Below are 17,586 nucleotides of genomic sequence, written 5' to 3'. Positions count from 1 at the left end.
AGCGAAACGTTGTCCAGGCCAGTTGGGGAAACTGCCATGCCTACTTCGATCAAAGGATGCAGGCTCCTTATCAGTACCGCGTACCAGTGATCCAGACTCCCTCTGCCCTCCGGACCTGTCTGACCCATCCTGGTGCCCCGCTTCTGGTTGAAGATCTCGTCACATGGATGCCCCGTGTGTCTCTTTGGAATGCATCTGGTGTCTGGAGATGATTCTCTCTACCTAGAAGATTGTTCTGGCCTTCACTGGTGTTGGCAACTGTTTCTCTGGGGACTTGACAGTTCGATAGTTCAGGACTGGAACTTCCTAGAAGTTGCCTGGGTCTTCAATAACTACCTGGACTCCATATTAACATCAATTAACATCAGCTATTATAGCTAAACTGCCTGCCACCTAACACACTGTATAAATGCAGATCATTTACTGCTTTCTGTTTCACCCAAATAAGGATGGGTTCCCTGTTGAGTCTGGTTCCTCTCAAGGTTTCTTTCTATTACCATCTCAGGGAGTTTTTCCTTGCCACTGTTGCTCACGGCTTGCTCACCAGGGACAAACTTACCATTTTGATTCATACAAATTCACATTTCATACAAACTTAAATAATTCTTTTGATTGTGTAAAGCTGCTTTGCGGCAATGAAAATTGCTAAAAGTGCTATACAAAAAAATTAATCGAATCACAGAGGATAAAATAAGGCATAGGCTTATGGATGGAGGAAAGTTGATGGTGCCCTGCACTTCGGTCATTGAATAGCTGGGCTCTGATATACTGTACGTCCCTTCCTCCAATGCCTATAGGTCAGCATCTGTCCGTTAACAGAATGGTACTGTAGGAGGTCATCAGTGTTGGGGGACTAAACACTGTAAACACTTTACAGTGTTTGGTAAAGTAATTACATTACATTACAAAATTACTTTTCCATTGCATAAAATGAAAACTTCTTTGTGACTCCTCATGCATGCTGTTTTAGTCAAAACCTTTATAATTATTCTACCATCATCACTCAGTGAAGTTTGGCCCATAATTTTTAACCACTTATACCCCTATCTCAACTATATGGTTTTGTGCAGTGGTTGCAAGTCATGCATCATGATTCATCGCCAGTTTTGCCGCTGTGATTAGGTTTCCATCTTTCTGCGCATTGGTCCTCGCATAGTCAAAGATATAAATATATAAAAATATTTACCACTTACATTGCTTAGGTTGAATTTTGAGAGGATTCTCACCTAAATAACTGTCCATACCGTTGCCCTTCTGAAAGCTGCTCACTGGTTCTCCACGGTAATTGTACTCCTGATAACCACCTTTCCACTGAAACGCTCCAACTGCACTCATTATTATCTTATCCTAAAGAAACACAAAAACATCATCTTAAATTATGAATTCAGCAAAAGTAAAAGGAAATCACTAGGGTATGAAATAAACATGCTGTTTATTTGAGTAATTCAATGATTATTATAACTATATGCATCGCTCCATCTCCCAGGTGTTCTATAATCATTAATTACACTAAAAATAAATACTTTGACTTAATTGCTTCTAAGTTTTAAGTCTAAGCCTAACACAAGGATGAATTCCAAACCGTTTTCCAGCCCCTGATCAAGGGCACTACGGTGCATGTGAGACAGTGGATTTTACACCCAATATGGTTTACTACAGTACACCTCTCCATGGTTTAGTCTCCTCACCTACAGGTAATCAGTTGTTAACTGTCAGTTTCCAACTCCACAATTTGCGGTTATATATCGGTTAAATAACTGGTTAAGTAAAGAAACAAATTATAATCTATTAATAATAATAAATAATGTTTGTAAAGCTGTTGTCTGAAAGCAATATCACACAAGAGGGAGTACTTAACTCCTGGACATAGCACGGCTGTGATGCCTTCGGTACATGGCCTGCGGCCTTGTGCCTAAGACCGCATCCCCTCCATGCTGTATCCAGCAGTACAATATTATATACCACGCGAGGTGACAGCCTGATCCCACAAAGCTAATGCAGCATAGGCCAAAAAAGTCAATGTTGGACACATCGGAAAGGTATCAGAACACCCAGAGCGTTACAACCTGAGCCATGAGGATTAGAAGGCCAAGAGTTTAAGGTTGTTGGCCCAGCCTCTAAATTCCCCTGATCTCAGTACAATCAAGCCCCATGGAATGAGCGATCCGATTCTAGCTATAGATAGAATTATGGTAGTATAATACCATTAGCTTTCACTGTTATGCAAATGACACAAAACAGGGCTGGTAGAAGCTTTAAAAAGGACTGTACAATATGAAGACATCAGACACTGAGTGCTGAGTCACTTGCTATTTCTTTATATAACTATTTATAATTAATAATTATTTAAGAAAAAGCACACAAATGTTGTCTATAAAAAATATTTAATTAGAAAACCACCACAGTTTATAGCTCTATGGTTATGGCTCTGGTTCTGTCCACTACTCCTCTTATGTTATAACCTTAGGAAAGTCATATGCAGTGGGATTATGCATGAACAAACATTAACCTGTTAGAAGAGTTGTTGCTTTTCTTTTTTGCAAAAAACACACAAAATCACACTGACATACTCGAAACGTTTCTGCCCTTGTAACTTAAAGTAAAATATTCTTTATCAGTTTGGAATTATCCTTGCCTTATAAAAAATAAATGAACAAATATATAATAATAAAAATAATATTAAACTTTTTTTTCTCAAAACCACAGAAATCTCATTTTGCTGTTTAACCCTTCATTTGTTTTCCCCAACACCTGAGCATGAAACCTGAAATATTAAACAATATTCTCGCCCCATCTAGATGATAGTATTATTAAAAGTGAAAAAGAAACAATAATAAAAAAGACAACTAATGACAGTTGAACAAAAATAAAGGCTTAACTTACATTTGCAAGAAAGTCTGCACTGAAGCCGTCCTGTGCAAATTCCATCCTAGTGGATTCTCCAGACGTCTGAGTTCCTAATAAAGTTATATTATTATGAATGATAGTTACGATGAAAAGCGAAAAAAAAAAATTATAATTTAAGACATAACTTATGTACCCAAAATAAATGTATTTGTTTACCCTCAATTGCAATGATATTCTCTTCCAGTTTGTTCTGGATTTCCGTCAAAACAGAAAAGGCATTCACTTTAAATACATTATTGTCTGGATCTGATGCGATAATTTTCAATTCTTTTTCTGCTGATGTTTTTTTAAAGGCATCTCCGACCTAGTGAAGTAAAATTAGAGGATAAACAGAGACATTTAACAACATGACAGTTAAATTTATAAAAAAAAGTTTTATTTATCTACATACCAAATCTAAAGTCACTGCATTTCTACTTTTAAATTCTTTATATACTGTATACACATAATATTATTGTAGTATATTAATAGCCTTTTAACATGTTTGCACGTTACATGTCTTCATCAAAAACAAAACAAAAAAGTAATTATCTGATGATTAGATTTGATTAGGTTTGATTATTTGATTAAAAATCCTGTTAAAAGATTATTTAAGACTAGCCATTTATTTAGGACAAATGTTAGTGATCTTATGTGTTGACGAAATGAGGAAACACATTATATAATGTTTATTTTAGCCAAAGAGCTGCAGGGGTTCATCTGCATCACCAGAAAATGTAATGCAATCTGTGTTCACTCTCTCACCTTTTAGTCATTGATTGCTTTTTGTAGAATTTTTGTAGCATCACTAAATAAATCTGGACTATGCTCTGATGTACACTTAGCAATTTATTAGCGCAAATAGTAAGAAAACCAGTATCACAAAAAAATATATATAAATCTGAGTTAAATGTATAGCTTTGTTAGGCTGACAAAAAAAACATTTACATATAACTTCACTAAACAATTAATAAATGAAGCCGATGTATCATAAAGGATCATGCAGTCCAACATTTTGCTTTATCTAGTTAATTAATTTTTAATTCTGTTTCTGAGTGGATGTTTATTATTTGGTAATGCTTTCAAAAAATTTATATAAATGGTATTGTATGGGAATTTCTTACCCCTATAGCATAACGAATGATTTTCTTTCTCTCTGCATTCTGAGCAGCAGTTCTCAGGTCATATCTGCCATTTGATTCACCATCAGTGATGACTACCAGCACCCTGTTAGCATTTTCTCTTGCCCCTGCCTGTGGGGTAAATAATTCATCCCTGTTCAAAACAGATAAACTGATTGTAAACATGCCATTCGCTTACATTTTTGTAATATATAGCTTTAATATATATGTTTATAATGATACTCACACAACTTTTTGGATAGCCTCAGCCGTGTAGGTACCACCCCCAAATTGGCTAATCTGTTCTATTTGAAAAACCCCTCGAAAGGTGTTGAATTTTATGTGTAATGTACATCTAGAAGAATACTGTGCAACCGCAAACTGAAAAAGAACATTCACAACACAATTCACAATTATTTTGATTGTACAGGAGGTCTAAAAATAAATGTAATGAATCCAGTGGCATTGTTTATGACAAATAGTCACATAAGTGCAGAGAACATTTTGCTTCAGTACATTATTTTTCCGAAAGGTGTTTAAGGGGGTTTGTGGCTCTGTGCATGACACTTGAGTTCTTCCATTCCACCCACTGGCAACCCATTTCCTAATGGCTATTTTGTGCACAGGGGAACTGTCATGCTGGGAAATCTTAACACTGTAGCAAACAAAGACATACTATACAACTGCGCGCTTTGTGGCTACAGATTGGGAAAGGCCCACATATGGGTGTGATGATCGAATGTTCAAAGACTTATGGCCATGGGTAGTTTTGAAAAGTTTTACTAATGGTTCACACTCACACCATCATTCTAATTCATTGAATTTCAACAAGCTGGAGTCATTTTATGACAAAACCTAATCTTTATCTACTTTTTTGATTTCTCATCTGTGATTCACTCTCTGATTACCAAACAGGAGTGTATTTGGCTGATGATGAAATAAGTACATTTTAGTATAAACAAGGCTTACATGCAGACATGTACGTGGGCTTAAACCTGAAATAATAATAATATCACTGATTACATTAAAGCTGATCAGATTGTTTTTATTAACCTTAAATTAGGCTTTAATATTATAACAATTTTTTTTTTTACAAACTTTTACTTCTGCTAGTATGTTACAAAAAAACATGTTCATAGGTATCATCTGCCATGTCACCTATAAGCGTACTACTGTTCAAAAGTTTTAGAACACTTTCTAACTTCATGATGGTTCCTGATTTTTATTTCTTTCTCTATTGTAAAGGAATGCTGAAGGCGTCCAAAAAAATGCATTAATCTCCTTTGAACAGTTTATATTGAGATGTTTCTGCTACTTCTGCTCTGTAAAGACTTCAAAATGCCTCTAATCTGAGGTGCTGTTAATTGGTCATTTTTCAGGCTGATAACTCTAAATGAGCTTCACGTCTGGGGCAGAGGTAGGTTTTGGTCTCGCCCTCCTGGGATGGTCTTTATGAGAGCCAGTTTCATTATGGTGCTTGACGGATTTCGCAAATGCACTTGACAATACTGTTCTTGCAAGACTTATTACAGAAAGGCTGACCTCTGTGTCTTAAAATAACAACTAACTGTTGTTTTTGTTGTTGTTATGTAATTACCTAATTCAATATGTGTTATTTAATAGTTTTGAAATCCCCAGTATTGTTGTAGAATGTAGAAAATAAACCACTAAACAAAAACAAAGAAATTTGCAAGTGACCCCAAACTTTTGAACGGCAGTGTACGTAAAAAAAACAACTAAACAAACAAAATTAAAAAAAAACTAAACAAGAAAGTAACATTAAAATAAAAACATTTATAGACTTAACAATATTAAAACCCGATTTCACTAAAAAAAACTAAAACCAAACTGAAATTATACTATGTCTTTGGGTACTGATGGTACAATACTTTTACCAAGTAACTTTACTAACTTCAACTAAAGCCAGCTTTAGCTAGCAATTTCTGAAATGTATCGATGAATTTATTTGCACTACTTCTGCTTCTGTGTTCAGCTCCATGTGCTTTTTCTTAAACACTAAAGATGACCAGCTTTAATCCTTGTCACCTATAGGCTTTTTGACTGTGGATTCTGACTTTACCACCTCAATTGAAAAGGATACTGTCGCTGACTAATTCTTCTTGATAATTTCCCTGGTACTATAACTGTTTTTAACAAAAAAAATCCTGTCTTTTTATTTATATTTTTATTACACTAATGTATAAACTATAAAATGACAACTATAGAAACAGTCAATGTGTTTGCTTTATTGTTGTTTTAAAAATGAAAAGCAAAGATCTTTCTGTCCATACCTGAAAATCCCTGTCTTTTAATCCATTCACCATGCTTACAACAAAATCCTTCATTGTCTTAAAATCCCCAGGGGTTACACTTCCTGAGCCATCCAACAAGAATGCAATGTCTGTTTGTGGTGGAGGTGGGCAATCTAAAAGTAAAGAAACCATAAAAATGAACTTGTAAGAATATTGTAAATCAGAAAGTGTGTGTGTGTGTGGGGGGGGGGAGGTTAATACTGTACGTTAGCTTAAAATATGAAATACCTCTCAAAGCATTTGGTATTGGTCCTGATGGTTTATTGTTGGAATTCAATGTAAAACACATGCCGTTGTACGCAGTAAAGTGCTTACAGACCTTGGGAATGGTTGGGCCACACACCTAAAAAAAAATAAAAAATTAAAAAATAAAAAAATAAATTACAGTGAAACCTCGGATTACAAGTAACACGAGTTGCAAGCGTTCCGCAAGATAAGCAAAGATTTTGATTTGGGAAATGAACAAGTCTTGGTTTACGAGCACCGAGTATCATGTATCATGCATGCGCTTCTTGTTTTGACGCCGAGCGTCACGTAATCACAACTGAGCTAACCTTTTTTTATTTCGCGGTCACACACTCTCTCTCTCTTGCGTGTGCGCGTTTAGAGTGTGTGTGTTTGTGATTTAGTTAAATGTGATTTATCTTTTTAGATCTTTTTAGATTCTGTCTCTCACAGTGGAAATATATCTATCCTGAAAATTGTAGACCCCTCCAATGCCAATTTTAAAGCTTTGCAAATACTTTGACTCTTCAAAACTTGTGCACACACTTGCAGACACTCAACAACCATGGATTCCTCTAAGCAGCTGTGTAAGACTCAGAAAATGAAAGTTTTTAATGCTCGCATATTATATGTGCAGCTTTGGGAAAGATCCAATACCTCCTGGCATCATAATATCACCCAAAATGCCCCCCTACGCAGTTGGTATGGTGTAATTATCCACACGAGTCCAGCATCCACAACACTACATTTACTATGTCATACATAACTCGAATACAGAATACCACAATCATTCCCTAGATTTTTCGCTATGGAGGATAAAGTTCAGCGTGGAAGTTAATTAGAACAACATGGTAGCACCCTTCTTCTGTGCACACATTTCAAATTAGTTTACTATCCCAAAAAGGGTGAAAAAAAATCAGCACAGGATTTCATAATCAGTGCATCCTTAAATTTCACAGATGAACAGACCTCAGCTTAATATCTATTCAGAAGCAGAATATACAATGGCATATCAGGCAAACTATTTAAAATCAAACCTTACCTGATTTGACAAACAAAATAATTTTAGCTGTAGCTTACCACTGCATTTGGAGATTGGGGATGTTTAGTCATTGAAAGTCCCAGAGACATGTTGACAGCCTCCGGGGGCTCTATGTAACAATATTTAACACAATGTCAAATGGGATCCCCTTTCTAGAAAACATTTTAATGCAATATCTTTTGCCGAACTTATGAATCATAATCATTGCATAAACAGTTGTACCGTTCATTTGTATTGGTATGCATGCTCCTTGTGCAACCTCACAGCTGTACACTTTGCCTCTACTGTTCATACTTTGGATTAAGGGATCACTCACAATTAAACTAAGGAACAAAAATAAAAATGTTAGCCACATGAACCTATTTTTATAAATATAAATATCACTGATATTATTTGCTTTTTGAATGCTTTACACTGAGGTTCACATAACTAGTTTTGTTCACTTCATCAGCAAATCATAAACCTAATAAATGTTATAAATAAAGCTACAGTATATGTACCAAATTAAACCACACTCAAAACAACAAAGCAACAATCAAATGTATTATTTGACAGTTTACTAAATACACATGCATTAGCTTATCTTTATTTAAAACATGAACAAAAGCAAAAATATACATACTTTACCAAAAAATAAATAACACCACCATCTTTTCTAAATGTTTAAAACTTAATTTAAACTTGAAATTTTGCCTTCAGACATAAATATTATTACTTGATGTTTAGATTCAGTTTAATTACAAACATGCTGGTCTTTGTGTGTTTAATTTGACACATTAATATTTCATACATTGGTTAATCAACGTGTTAATTATTTGTCATAATTTGTTAGTTGCAATCACAGAAAAAATAACACTTATTATTTACGGTTTGTTAAATAAAAGGCTAAATAACACCATAAACCTTAATAATTAAATCAACTTTTCACATCACTACTAAATATTTAAAAACATGAATCGTGGTGTTGGTTATTGTTAATTTAAAAGTGTTGATATAAAGTTGTATTTTAGACAAATTGCAGTCTAAATCCTGGCTGAATAATTCATACAATATTAGCTGCAGAGAAATGAATAACATTGTTAATTTTTTTTTATTAAACTGAAAGAAATATCTGTATTTACCATTACATGCGTGTCCATTAATAAACATTCAATCTCCTATCAGTATCAGTCTCCGCAGGTGACTGATACTGATACATTTTTTTAGTAACAGCAAAGAAGCAGCTTAAAAGCAGTGACAGCCACAATGTCGGAAATAATAACTTTTCGAAATAATTTTGATCAGATTATGACTGTTCTATTATACAGCTCTATTAAAGGGGCTTTAAACAGTTGATTTAAACTGAGTCACATAAACTTAATGTATGTAATGACTTGACATAGGCCTACTAAAATTCGGATATAGTGAAATTGAAGCTGAAAAAAGTCTGTCTCTAACTGGTTGTGCTAAATTTACCTCTGATGTAAACAAATTAGAAGTAATAATTAATTTGCTATAGAAAATATATGTAAATATGTATGAAACGTGAAATACAGTAGATGTCACCGGAGCATTATACTGATACTGTTGTTTCTTACCTCCTGGGGTCTTTCTGTATCACTTTGTAGCCAAAGGCTGTGTTTTGGTCTTGAGTGAATTCTTTCCATGGATTTGAATCGATGTTAAAAGCCACAACTAACTCAGACACTGTAATTGAAAACCAGAATACATTAAATACAGATTTGATAACATACAAAATTCATTGTGCATTGTTTATGTGACAAGTAAAATTAGAGAGTATATTTAATTAAACGACTTTGAACAGAATTGGATAGACCTTAATATAAATATATATACAGTATATATATTTCTCTGATCTTTATTTTATTATAAAATGATTCTACCTAGATGGTAGTGCCCTCTTCCAGGATGACTTCACCCCTATCCGCATGGAAAAAGTTTTCAATGAATGACTTGATGAGGATAAAAATGTGACTTCAGAGACATAAGAGACTTACTTAAAAAAGCTGTGCTTGTTACTAAACGTTTTTACGTTGAGGTGGCCTGTTTCTTTTTTTTTTTAATCGTGTAAAGCATGTTAAAATATTAAGATAAACATAATTAACCAAAAAAGATATTTACTCAGTCGGAAATTGTCTCCCAAAAGCTGTTCGATTAAGGTTAATTATGTTTATCTTTCTGATACAGTTACAGAGACATTTTATTGTAGTATCTATGTCAATACTATAAAAAAAAATTATAAAAAAAAAACAGGCCTCCACAACAGAAAAAAGTTTAGCAACAAGTTGCACAGCTTTTTTAAGTAAGTTTACTTTTAAAGAAATTTGCTGGCCAAACAAAATATTTCACATTGTAGTTTAGTTGATACACTGGGGACAATGTGTACCCAGTTCGAAATCTACAGATGACTCTACTTGTAATTCAAATATTTAAGTCAGCTTAAGTTCTATTAGTTGTGGGCTCAATTAATTATATTTCTCTAGAGTTGACTCAGGCTAACTTTTCTTCTACTCAAAAAGATAGGATGTCTACCATTGCTGTACAGGGGTTGGACAGTGAAACTGAAACGGCTGGTTTTAGACCACAATAATTCATTAGTATGGTGTAGGGCCTCCTTTTGCAGCCAATGCAGCATCAATTCGTCTCGGGAATGACAAGTCCTGCACAGTGGCGAGAGGGATTTTGAGCCATTCTTCTTGCAGAATATTTTACTGGTCACTACATGATGCTGGTGAAGGAAAACGTTTCCTGACACACTCCTCCAAAACACCCCAAAGTGGCTCAATAATATTTAGATCTGGTGACTGTGCAGGCCGTGGGAGATGTTCAACTTTACTTTCATGTTTAGCAAACCACTCTTCTCTTTCACCAGTCTTGCTGTGTGCATTATCATCCTGATACATGGCACTGCCTTCAGGATACAATGTTTGAACCATTGGGTGTACATGGTCCTTCAGAATGGTTCGGTAGTCCTTGGCAGTGATGGGGCCATCTAGCCCAAGTATTGAGCCTAAGGAATGCCTAATAAACTATCACTGACCCACCCCCATGCTTCACTCTGGGCATGCAACAGTCTGGGTGGTACTTCTTTGGGGCTTCTCCACACTGTAACTCTTCCGGATGTGGGAAAGACAGTAAAGGTGGACTCATCAGAGAACAATACATATTTCACATTGTCCACAGCCCAAGATTTTCGCTGCTGGCACCATTGAAACCGATGTTTGCATTTGGCTATAGCAGTCCGGCCATGTACATTGACCCTGTGGAGCTCCGAGGAACAGTTTTGGGAGAAGAAGGAGAGTTTAGGTGCACATTTAATTCCGCAGTAAGTTGGGCAGCTATGGTTTTAAGTTTTTTGGATACAATCTGGGTTAGCACCCAGACATTCCTTTCAGACAGCTTCCTCTTGCGTACACAGTTACTCCTGTTGGATGTGGTTCGTCCTGCAAAGTTTGAATATTGCAAACTTTACATTACCGTTTGCTGTTTCGCCTTTGTGAACCAGATACATGATGGAGACAAAAAAAAATCCATGCGACATTCAAGGTGTGGGATCATTTCACACTAAATAAAGAGAAAAAGTGTAAAGTGCAAAATATGCAAAAGCGACATGGCATGGCATGGGAGCACCATGGCAATGATCCAGCACCTGAAACGCAAACATGTTAGAGTGTTTGATGAGGAGGAAGGGAGTTCAACAGCCGGGTAAGTCACTGTAGAACCTACTTTTGTTCCATTTTGAAGTGAGGAACGTAATGTCCCTGGTGCTGGTGTAAGTACTGTATATATTTTTGCCAGATGTAAAGCATACATGTGTATGTTTTTTGTGTTATTCCATTTTTATTTTATTTTATTATTATTATTATTATTACAGCTCAAGGAGCAACATTTTTGTGCACTTTCTTAAGATTTTAGTTCTGTTTTTGAATAGAGGGTTGAAAATAAATGCTTTTCCTGTTTGTTTGTTTTTTTCCAAATCATCTATTAAACAAAAATATAATCAACAGATTGATTGATTATTAAAATAATCATTAGTTGCTGCCCTACTTCAGTGCCACTCTAGTGTAGACTATTTCTTAATAGTCACATAGACATACTGTAGAATAATATCAATAGCTTGTGCCACAATATGATGGTTTCACTTAATTGAAGAATTTTGCCTTGTCATGGGTTCTAAAGTGACTTTAAATTATTGTTTGTTGGATTCATTTTTTCTTCTGTTATTAAATACATTATCAATGTGCAATTTTTTTTAATGAAGATTCTTACTTTAACAATAAATGTAAAATAAAAGAAAACTAAAATGAATGACACAGGAAATATTTTAAATAAAGGAAATTTAAAGGAGGGAGGGGCTGAAACATATCATATATAATGTCTAAAATGCTTTAAAGAAATGTAAATAATTTAGTAGGAGTAAATTTTTTTTTTTTACTTCCGTTTACAAAAAACATTCGCACAAATTATATTAAAATTAACCACAATCACTGCTCGAGTCCTGCATTGTTGCATTCCTCTTTTAACCACAACAGTGCTCCAATGATTACAACTTAAGATTAACTAAAAATAACACATAATGCTTTTTTTAGGCATTTGTACGTTCCATTTAATGTTGTGGAATGTTTGTGAAACAAGACAGTTCCTGTTATCCCCAGTAGCTATAAATTGTTGTTCCCCTTACAAGCTTCCCTTTTTCTCTTTCTTTTCTAAAAGAATAGTTTTATCTCAAAACTCTGACAGTGACTGGTGCCAACAAAAATCATTGCTTTAAATTATTTCATGTCATAATGCAAATACATGCATTTCATTATTCGGTGTTTATTATTTTTATCATTATTATTATTATTATTATTATTATTATTTGTATGGATCATTCAGTATATGTTTATATCTTGCGCTCCACCCCTAATCCACCATCATTGGGGCATGGACATGGAAATTTGTTCATTCAGTCACAGGAGCATTGCTTACCACTTACCAGTGTTTTTAGTAATTCCCCTCTTTTTTTTCATTGTCATCAGGATAGAAAAAAAAAAGTCATAATAGCCAGAAACTGTTTATTTGTCTTGTTCACTAAAATTTGAAAGTTACTCTGGAAACTACTTAAAAAAAATGCTTCAATAATTCAAAAATGATCACTTTCCATGTGAAATTATTGAATGAGCAATATTCGAAACAATTGTAAAATGTATCCACAGTATCACAATACTTCAATCCTACAACAAACACAATGTTATTTCCAAATGCATCTCATTGCCAAATAATTTTTTTTATATACAGTACATATATATTAATATAATGTTTGAGGAAAGGAAACATACATTTCATTTTCCTAATTTACTGATACTCCTTTATTTTGGTATGGCATGCAAAATAATTTCAATAAAGGTATTTTAGGACTTTAAATTAGTGTAACTTAGGTTTTTTTTAACATCACTCAGAATATTGTTGAATATGTTGTCGAAAAGAAAAATTGTTGAGAAAAATGACATGGCTTTTTTAACCCATTTATGTGAATTGTTTGCCATGCATGCAGAAAATAGGTTTTATAACAACTCAACTTAAACTGATAACAACTCAACTGAAATGATTGTCTGTTCTGCTTTTATTAAAAATGTATCAAACCAAAGTCAAGAGTACTTAACTGACTTCTAACTTTGTTTTAGTAGGACTGTGTGGCAATCTTGCAACTAAACGCCATTTGATTTGGTAATGATGGAGAAAGAAAGAGAGAAATTAGGAAGTGGTTAAATTTTGTAAATTCCATCTTCTGCCTTAAATGGGCATGGTGAATGTTATATGCTTAAAATCTTTTTCCACCCCATATGCCATGTGAATCATACACAAATAAACAAAATGACACATTTACATGCACAAAAGAAATACAATGGATAGGTGAACATATAAAGTTCACATTATATATAGTACTTTGCTTATAATTAAAGTGACTTGTGCATTTTACAATAGGACATGACAAGATGTAGTAACAATTTTAAATTAATAAACATTAAATGAACAATCCAATCCAGAATCAGCAAATTATTTAATTCAGTGTCCTAAATTAGACTGAATAAGCTACTTGAATGAGTAGTAAAACATTTTTACTAAACTAAGAAGTAGTCCAGTTGACATGACTCAACTTCTAGATAACCTCACCTGGATGACTGAGACAATAAATATGTCTGTGTATGAGACCGGTCTACCTGCCATCATATTAGAGATCAAAATTGACCTAAATTTAAATATATGAAATAAATATAGAGCTAATTCAGGTATAAAGATGCTTAGTTTGGTCTTACCAGAAATCAGGAAAATATACAATGCAAGATCCCAGTCCATGTTTAGTATTTTCACTGGGTTCAGAATGACTGGGGAGGTGGATGCAGGAAAGTAACTGCTGAGAAAGTAGATATACAAGAGGTGTACACATACTGTGGGAGTGGCATAAACTGACCTAAGGAAGTGGAAATTGTGACATCGTGTTAAAAAAAATTTCACAATAATACATTGCAAATATACTAACAAAAAGTACTATCAGTTAACATATAAAAAGTATACTAACATCATGCTTGTACCAAATTTTGGAATTAAACTTTAAACATACTTCAAAATAATTGTATTGTATTACACTTTCCAAAAATCTATTATTGGAAAATATACTTTAAGTGAAAGGTTGGTCTAATTTCCAAAGCACACTTTTTTAAACTTTGTTTTTCAATTTATTTTTGGTATATTTTAAAACAATATGCTCGAAATAATCACTGTACAAATGTACAAAAAGTATACATTAGAATACACATTTTAATATACGGTAGTCTCAGTAGATTTTCAGTTAAATTTAAATGTACTTATTCATGCTTATATTTAGTGTACTCCTCTCTCTCACGCTCACTCTCAAACTCATTTATGCGCGCTGAAAATTACTTCTTCGCATTCAAGACAATTTATGTTTGCACTCTCTCACTCTTCTGTGCGTTCACTATCATATAGCTACACTTGCACAAACTGCAGTTGCGTTAAAACTGCAAGTATTCCAGCCAACCAGGGACTAGAATGCACAACACCAGAGGTGGGCATCTGCCCAGAGGTGGGCAGATTCGGACTGTCTGTTTTCTGATTGGCTCCCCAGTGCTCCGCTACTAGTTTGAATTGACGCCTGGAAGCTGCATCATTGCGTGCGTTAGTTCGTATCGTTATTATTTTACATAAGGTAGGGTGACATCAGGTATATCACTTTTTCACACACACAGACATTTTGGCCCATTTTAACCGAAACATGTGGCCCATTTTACCTCAGTGGATTAAGGTAAATTGGGCCACCAAGAAAAACATCAAATTTTCAAAACATGTTTATATACCAACCGAACAGCATTATTTCTGATTTATGCCATTAAGAGATATATTATGCATAATATTTTTATGTCCATGTTTGTTTTTTTATAGAGTTATCATTCTTATGATGGTTCAGTTAGATTTGGTATGCCAGGCTACTTACCATGCAGCTTTTTGGTGCAGTCTTAATTCGAATTATTGCCCCGCCCACCATAGCAACCATAAACTAATCAAATCACATGTTACTTGTCAAGCACAGTTATGACAACAGTTTGAAATGCTTTGCAGTGATTGGCTCTAAATTCCAGAGGCGCTGGGCCCCCCAAACCTTAAATGGCCCATTTTATCTGATATCACCCTAAATTTCATGTTTTTTGTTAGGTAGTTTAAAATTACAGTAAGTACATAGTTTAAACTATAGAATGTATTGTTCAATGTGTTATTTTTAAGTCTTTGCTTGTGGTATAATGTTCCATAGCTCTTGGCCTGTTTTCAATCCCTGTATACTGTAACAGCTAAAATCAACACACCAGGTTTAAACTAATACTGTACCTGTATATTCTAATACTAATGTCTGTCTTGGTCAAAATTTTAGTTTGTTTGTTTGTAAGACAACCTAACGTTTTGTTGAACACAAACTGTAGTACTGTTTTTTTGTAACCTTGTGCATAAAATCTGTTGAACTCATGAATAAAATCTGCCTTTTTTTAAAACATGTTTTAGTGTAAAATCTTATCACATGGATAATGCGTAATGCATAATCTTATCTTATTCTTATCACATGGATGCCCCCGTGTGGTCTGCCTGGAATGCGTGTGGTGACTGGGGTTGGTTCCACTTTCCCATGAAGGTGGTCCTGTCCCCGACTGATGCAGACAGCTGTTCTCTGAGGACCTGTGACTTCAGTCGCTCAATAGTTCAGGACTGAAATTTTTCACAGTCTACCTGAGCCTCCAGGAACAAACTGGACTTTAATCTTACACATCTCCTCTTATATTGAACTTCCAGTCTCGCATATTATTATGCACATCAATCCCTGCTATCTGTTTTCACCCAGATGAGGATGGGTTCCCTGTTGAGTCTGGTTCCTCTCAAGGTTTCTTCCTATTACCATCTCAGGGAGTTTTTCCTTGCCACTGTCGCCGTCATCCTAGGCTTGCTCATCAGGGACAATCAGGGACAATCATATCATTTTGATTCATACACATTCACATTTCATACAAACTTAGTTCTTTTGATTGTGTAAAGCTGCTTTGTGATGATGTAAATCGTTAAAAGCGCTATACAAATAAAATTGAATTGAATTGAATTGTTAAATGCATTCAGTAATTTGAAATTATTCCAAACACCTTTAGTGTACTAGTAACACATTTGCAATACAGTATTACCCACGGCAAAGAAACTCCAAGATGAGGTCTCATGTTAATCTCTTCTTTGTCTCCTAGATACAAATGAGCTGTCTTTGAGACTTGAATGAGATTTAGGTGTTTCCTGCATCTGCTTAAAGGTGTCTCAAATGTGGCTCGTTACCTCTAAATCTCAGAGGTGGTCCATATTTGTCTTGTGTGTAACTCACTTATTTTTTGTTTCCCCAGAGCAGTGTTTCCCGCACAAAGTATAAAGTACTTGTAAACTGTGCATTTGGACTTTCTGATATGTTCTGAGATGATCCTTTTAAAATTTTTTGCTTAGTCATGTGTAAGTGTTAGTTAGTTAAAATGAAATAAAATTAAGTTCTTTATATATAAAATATATTCTGCTGAAAAATTTTACTCTACATTGTACAATCCTGACTCATATACACATGATCACAACTGAGCCAACGGTTTTTCTCTCTCTTGCGCTGCAGAATCGTGGGTAATTGTCTCCCCTGCTGGGTCTTAGTGCACGTCTCTTACTGGTATAATCAACCTCTGTGCACACGTGTACTGTTTACTATAACACTGTAACCACGTGTGTGTGTGTAAAACATATTTTATTTTATGTTTGAAAGCGCATGTGTACAGCATGCGTGTATTGTTTCTTATAACACATGTGTGTGCGCGTGTAAAGCAAAAGAAAGTTTCCTTAGAGGTTAAAAATCTATGTTCTCCCTCTCTGATTCAGCCTGTCGTGTGCGCGTGCGCGAAATTTGACACCGTGCCAGTTCACACACTCTCTCACTCTTTCTCTCACCTTGTATGTGTTTGTATGTGTGTGTTATGCACACACACAAACAAACACACAGACTCTGCTCTACACAGAAACACTGCTCTGTCGCGATTCTTTTCAAAGGTAAAGTGCATTTAAGTCCATTTGCACTTTTTGTAAGTCGCTCTGGATAAGAGCGTCTGCCAAACGCCTAAATGTAAATGTTTGTTTGTGTAACTTTACAGCAGTGACTCCGTCAGTATGCGCTCACACAAGTTTTATTAGCGATGTTTCTTGCAAATTTTTCCGACAAAACAATCTTTCCGTTAATGTGTGTATGTGTGTCACACACACACACACATACAGCACCTGCGCGCACAAATAGAAAAACACTTATCCGTCAAGATTTATTTTTACTTTTTTTTAATGTAAAGTGCAGATTAATTTGTTTTATTTTTCATTTCATATTTTGTGTTTTTTTTTTTTTATGTATCTATTTTTTGGGTCTGTGGAATGAATAAGTTGAGTTTTATATAAA

The 17,586-nt window shown here is 34.7% G+C and overlaps 1 protein-coding gene across 1 annotated transcript in view; it reads right to left on the bottom strand.

Moving 5' to 3' along the window:
• The window catches only part of LOC128541167 (integrin alpha-M-like), a 34,174-nt gene extending 20,187 nt beyond the window's left edge, over positions 1-13,987 (bottom strand). Inside the window, exons 1-11 of the mRNA XM_053511424.1 lie at positions 13,886-13,987; positions 9,164-9,272; positions 7,809-7,909; positions 7,625-7,695; positions 6,548-6,662; positions 6,299-6,432; positions 4,255-4,388; positions 4,011-4,161; positions 3,064-3,211; positions 2,884-2,957; positions 1,227-1,347 (exon numbers count right to left, since the gene is read on the bottom strand). Of these exons, the coding sequence (XP_053367399.1) occupies positions 1,227-1,347; positions 2,884-2,957; positions 3,064-3,211; positions 4,011-4,161; positions 4,255-4,388; positions 6,299-6,432; positions 6,548-6,662; positions 7,625-7,695; positions 7,809-7,909; positions 9,164-9,272; positions 13,886-13,925 (1,198 nt within the window). The 5' untranslated portion in view covers positions 13,926-13,987. The remainder of the gene's footprint in view (positions 1-1,226; positions 1,348-2,883; positions 2,958-3,063; positions 3,212-4,010; positions 4,162-4,254; positions 4,389-6,298; positions 6,433-6,547; positions 6,663-7,624; positions 7,696-7,808; positions 7,910-9,163; positions 9,273-13,885) is intronic.
• Between the last annotated feature and the right edge of the window lie 3,599 nt (positions 13,988-17,586).

The sequence above is a fragment of the Clarias gariepinus genome, chromosome 14 (assembly GCF_024256425.1).
Source record: "Clarias gariepinus isolate MV-2021 ecotype Netherlands chromosome 14, CGAR_prim_01v2, whole genome shotgun sequence".
Lineage (NCBI taxonomy): Eukaryota > Metazoa > Chordata > Actinopteri > Siluriformes > Clariidae > Clarias > Clarias gariepinus.
This window is presented reverse-complemented; position numbering and strand designations above follow the sequence as displayed.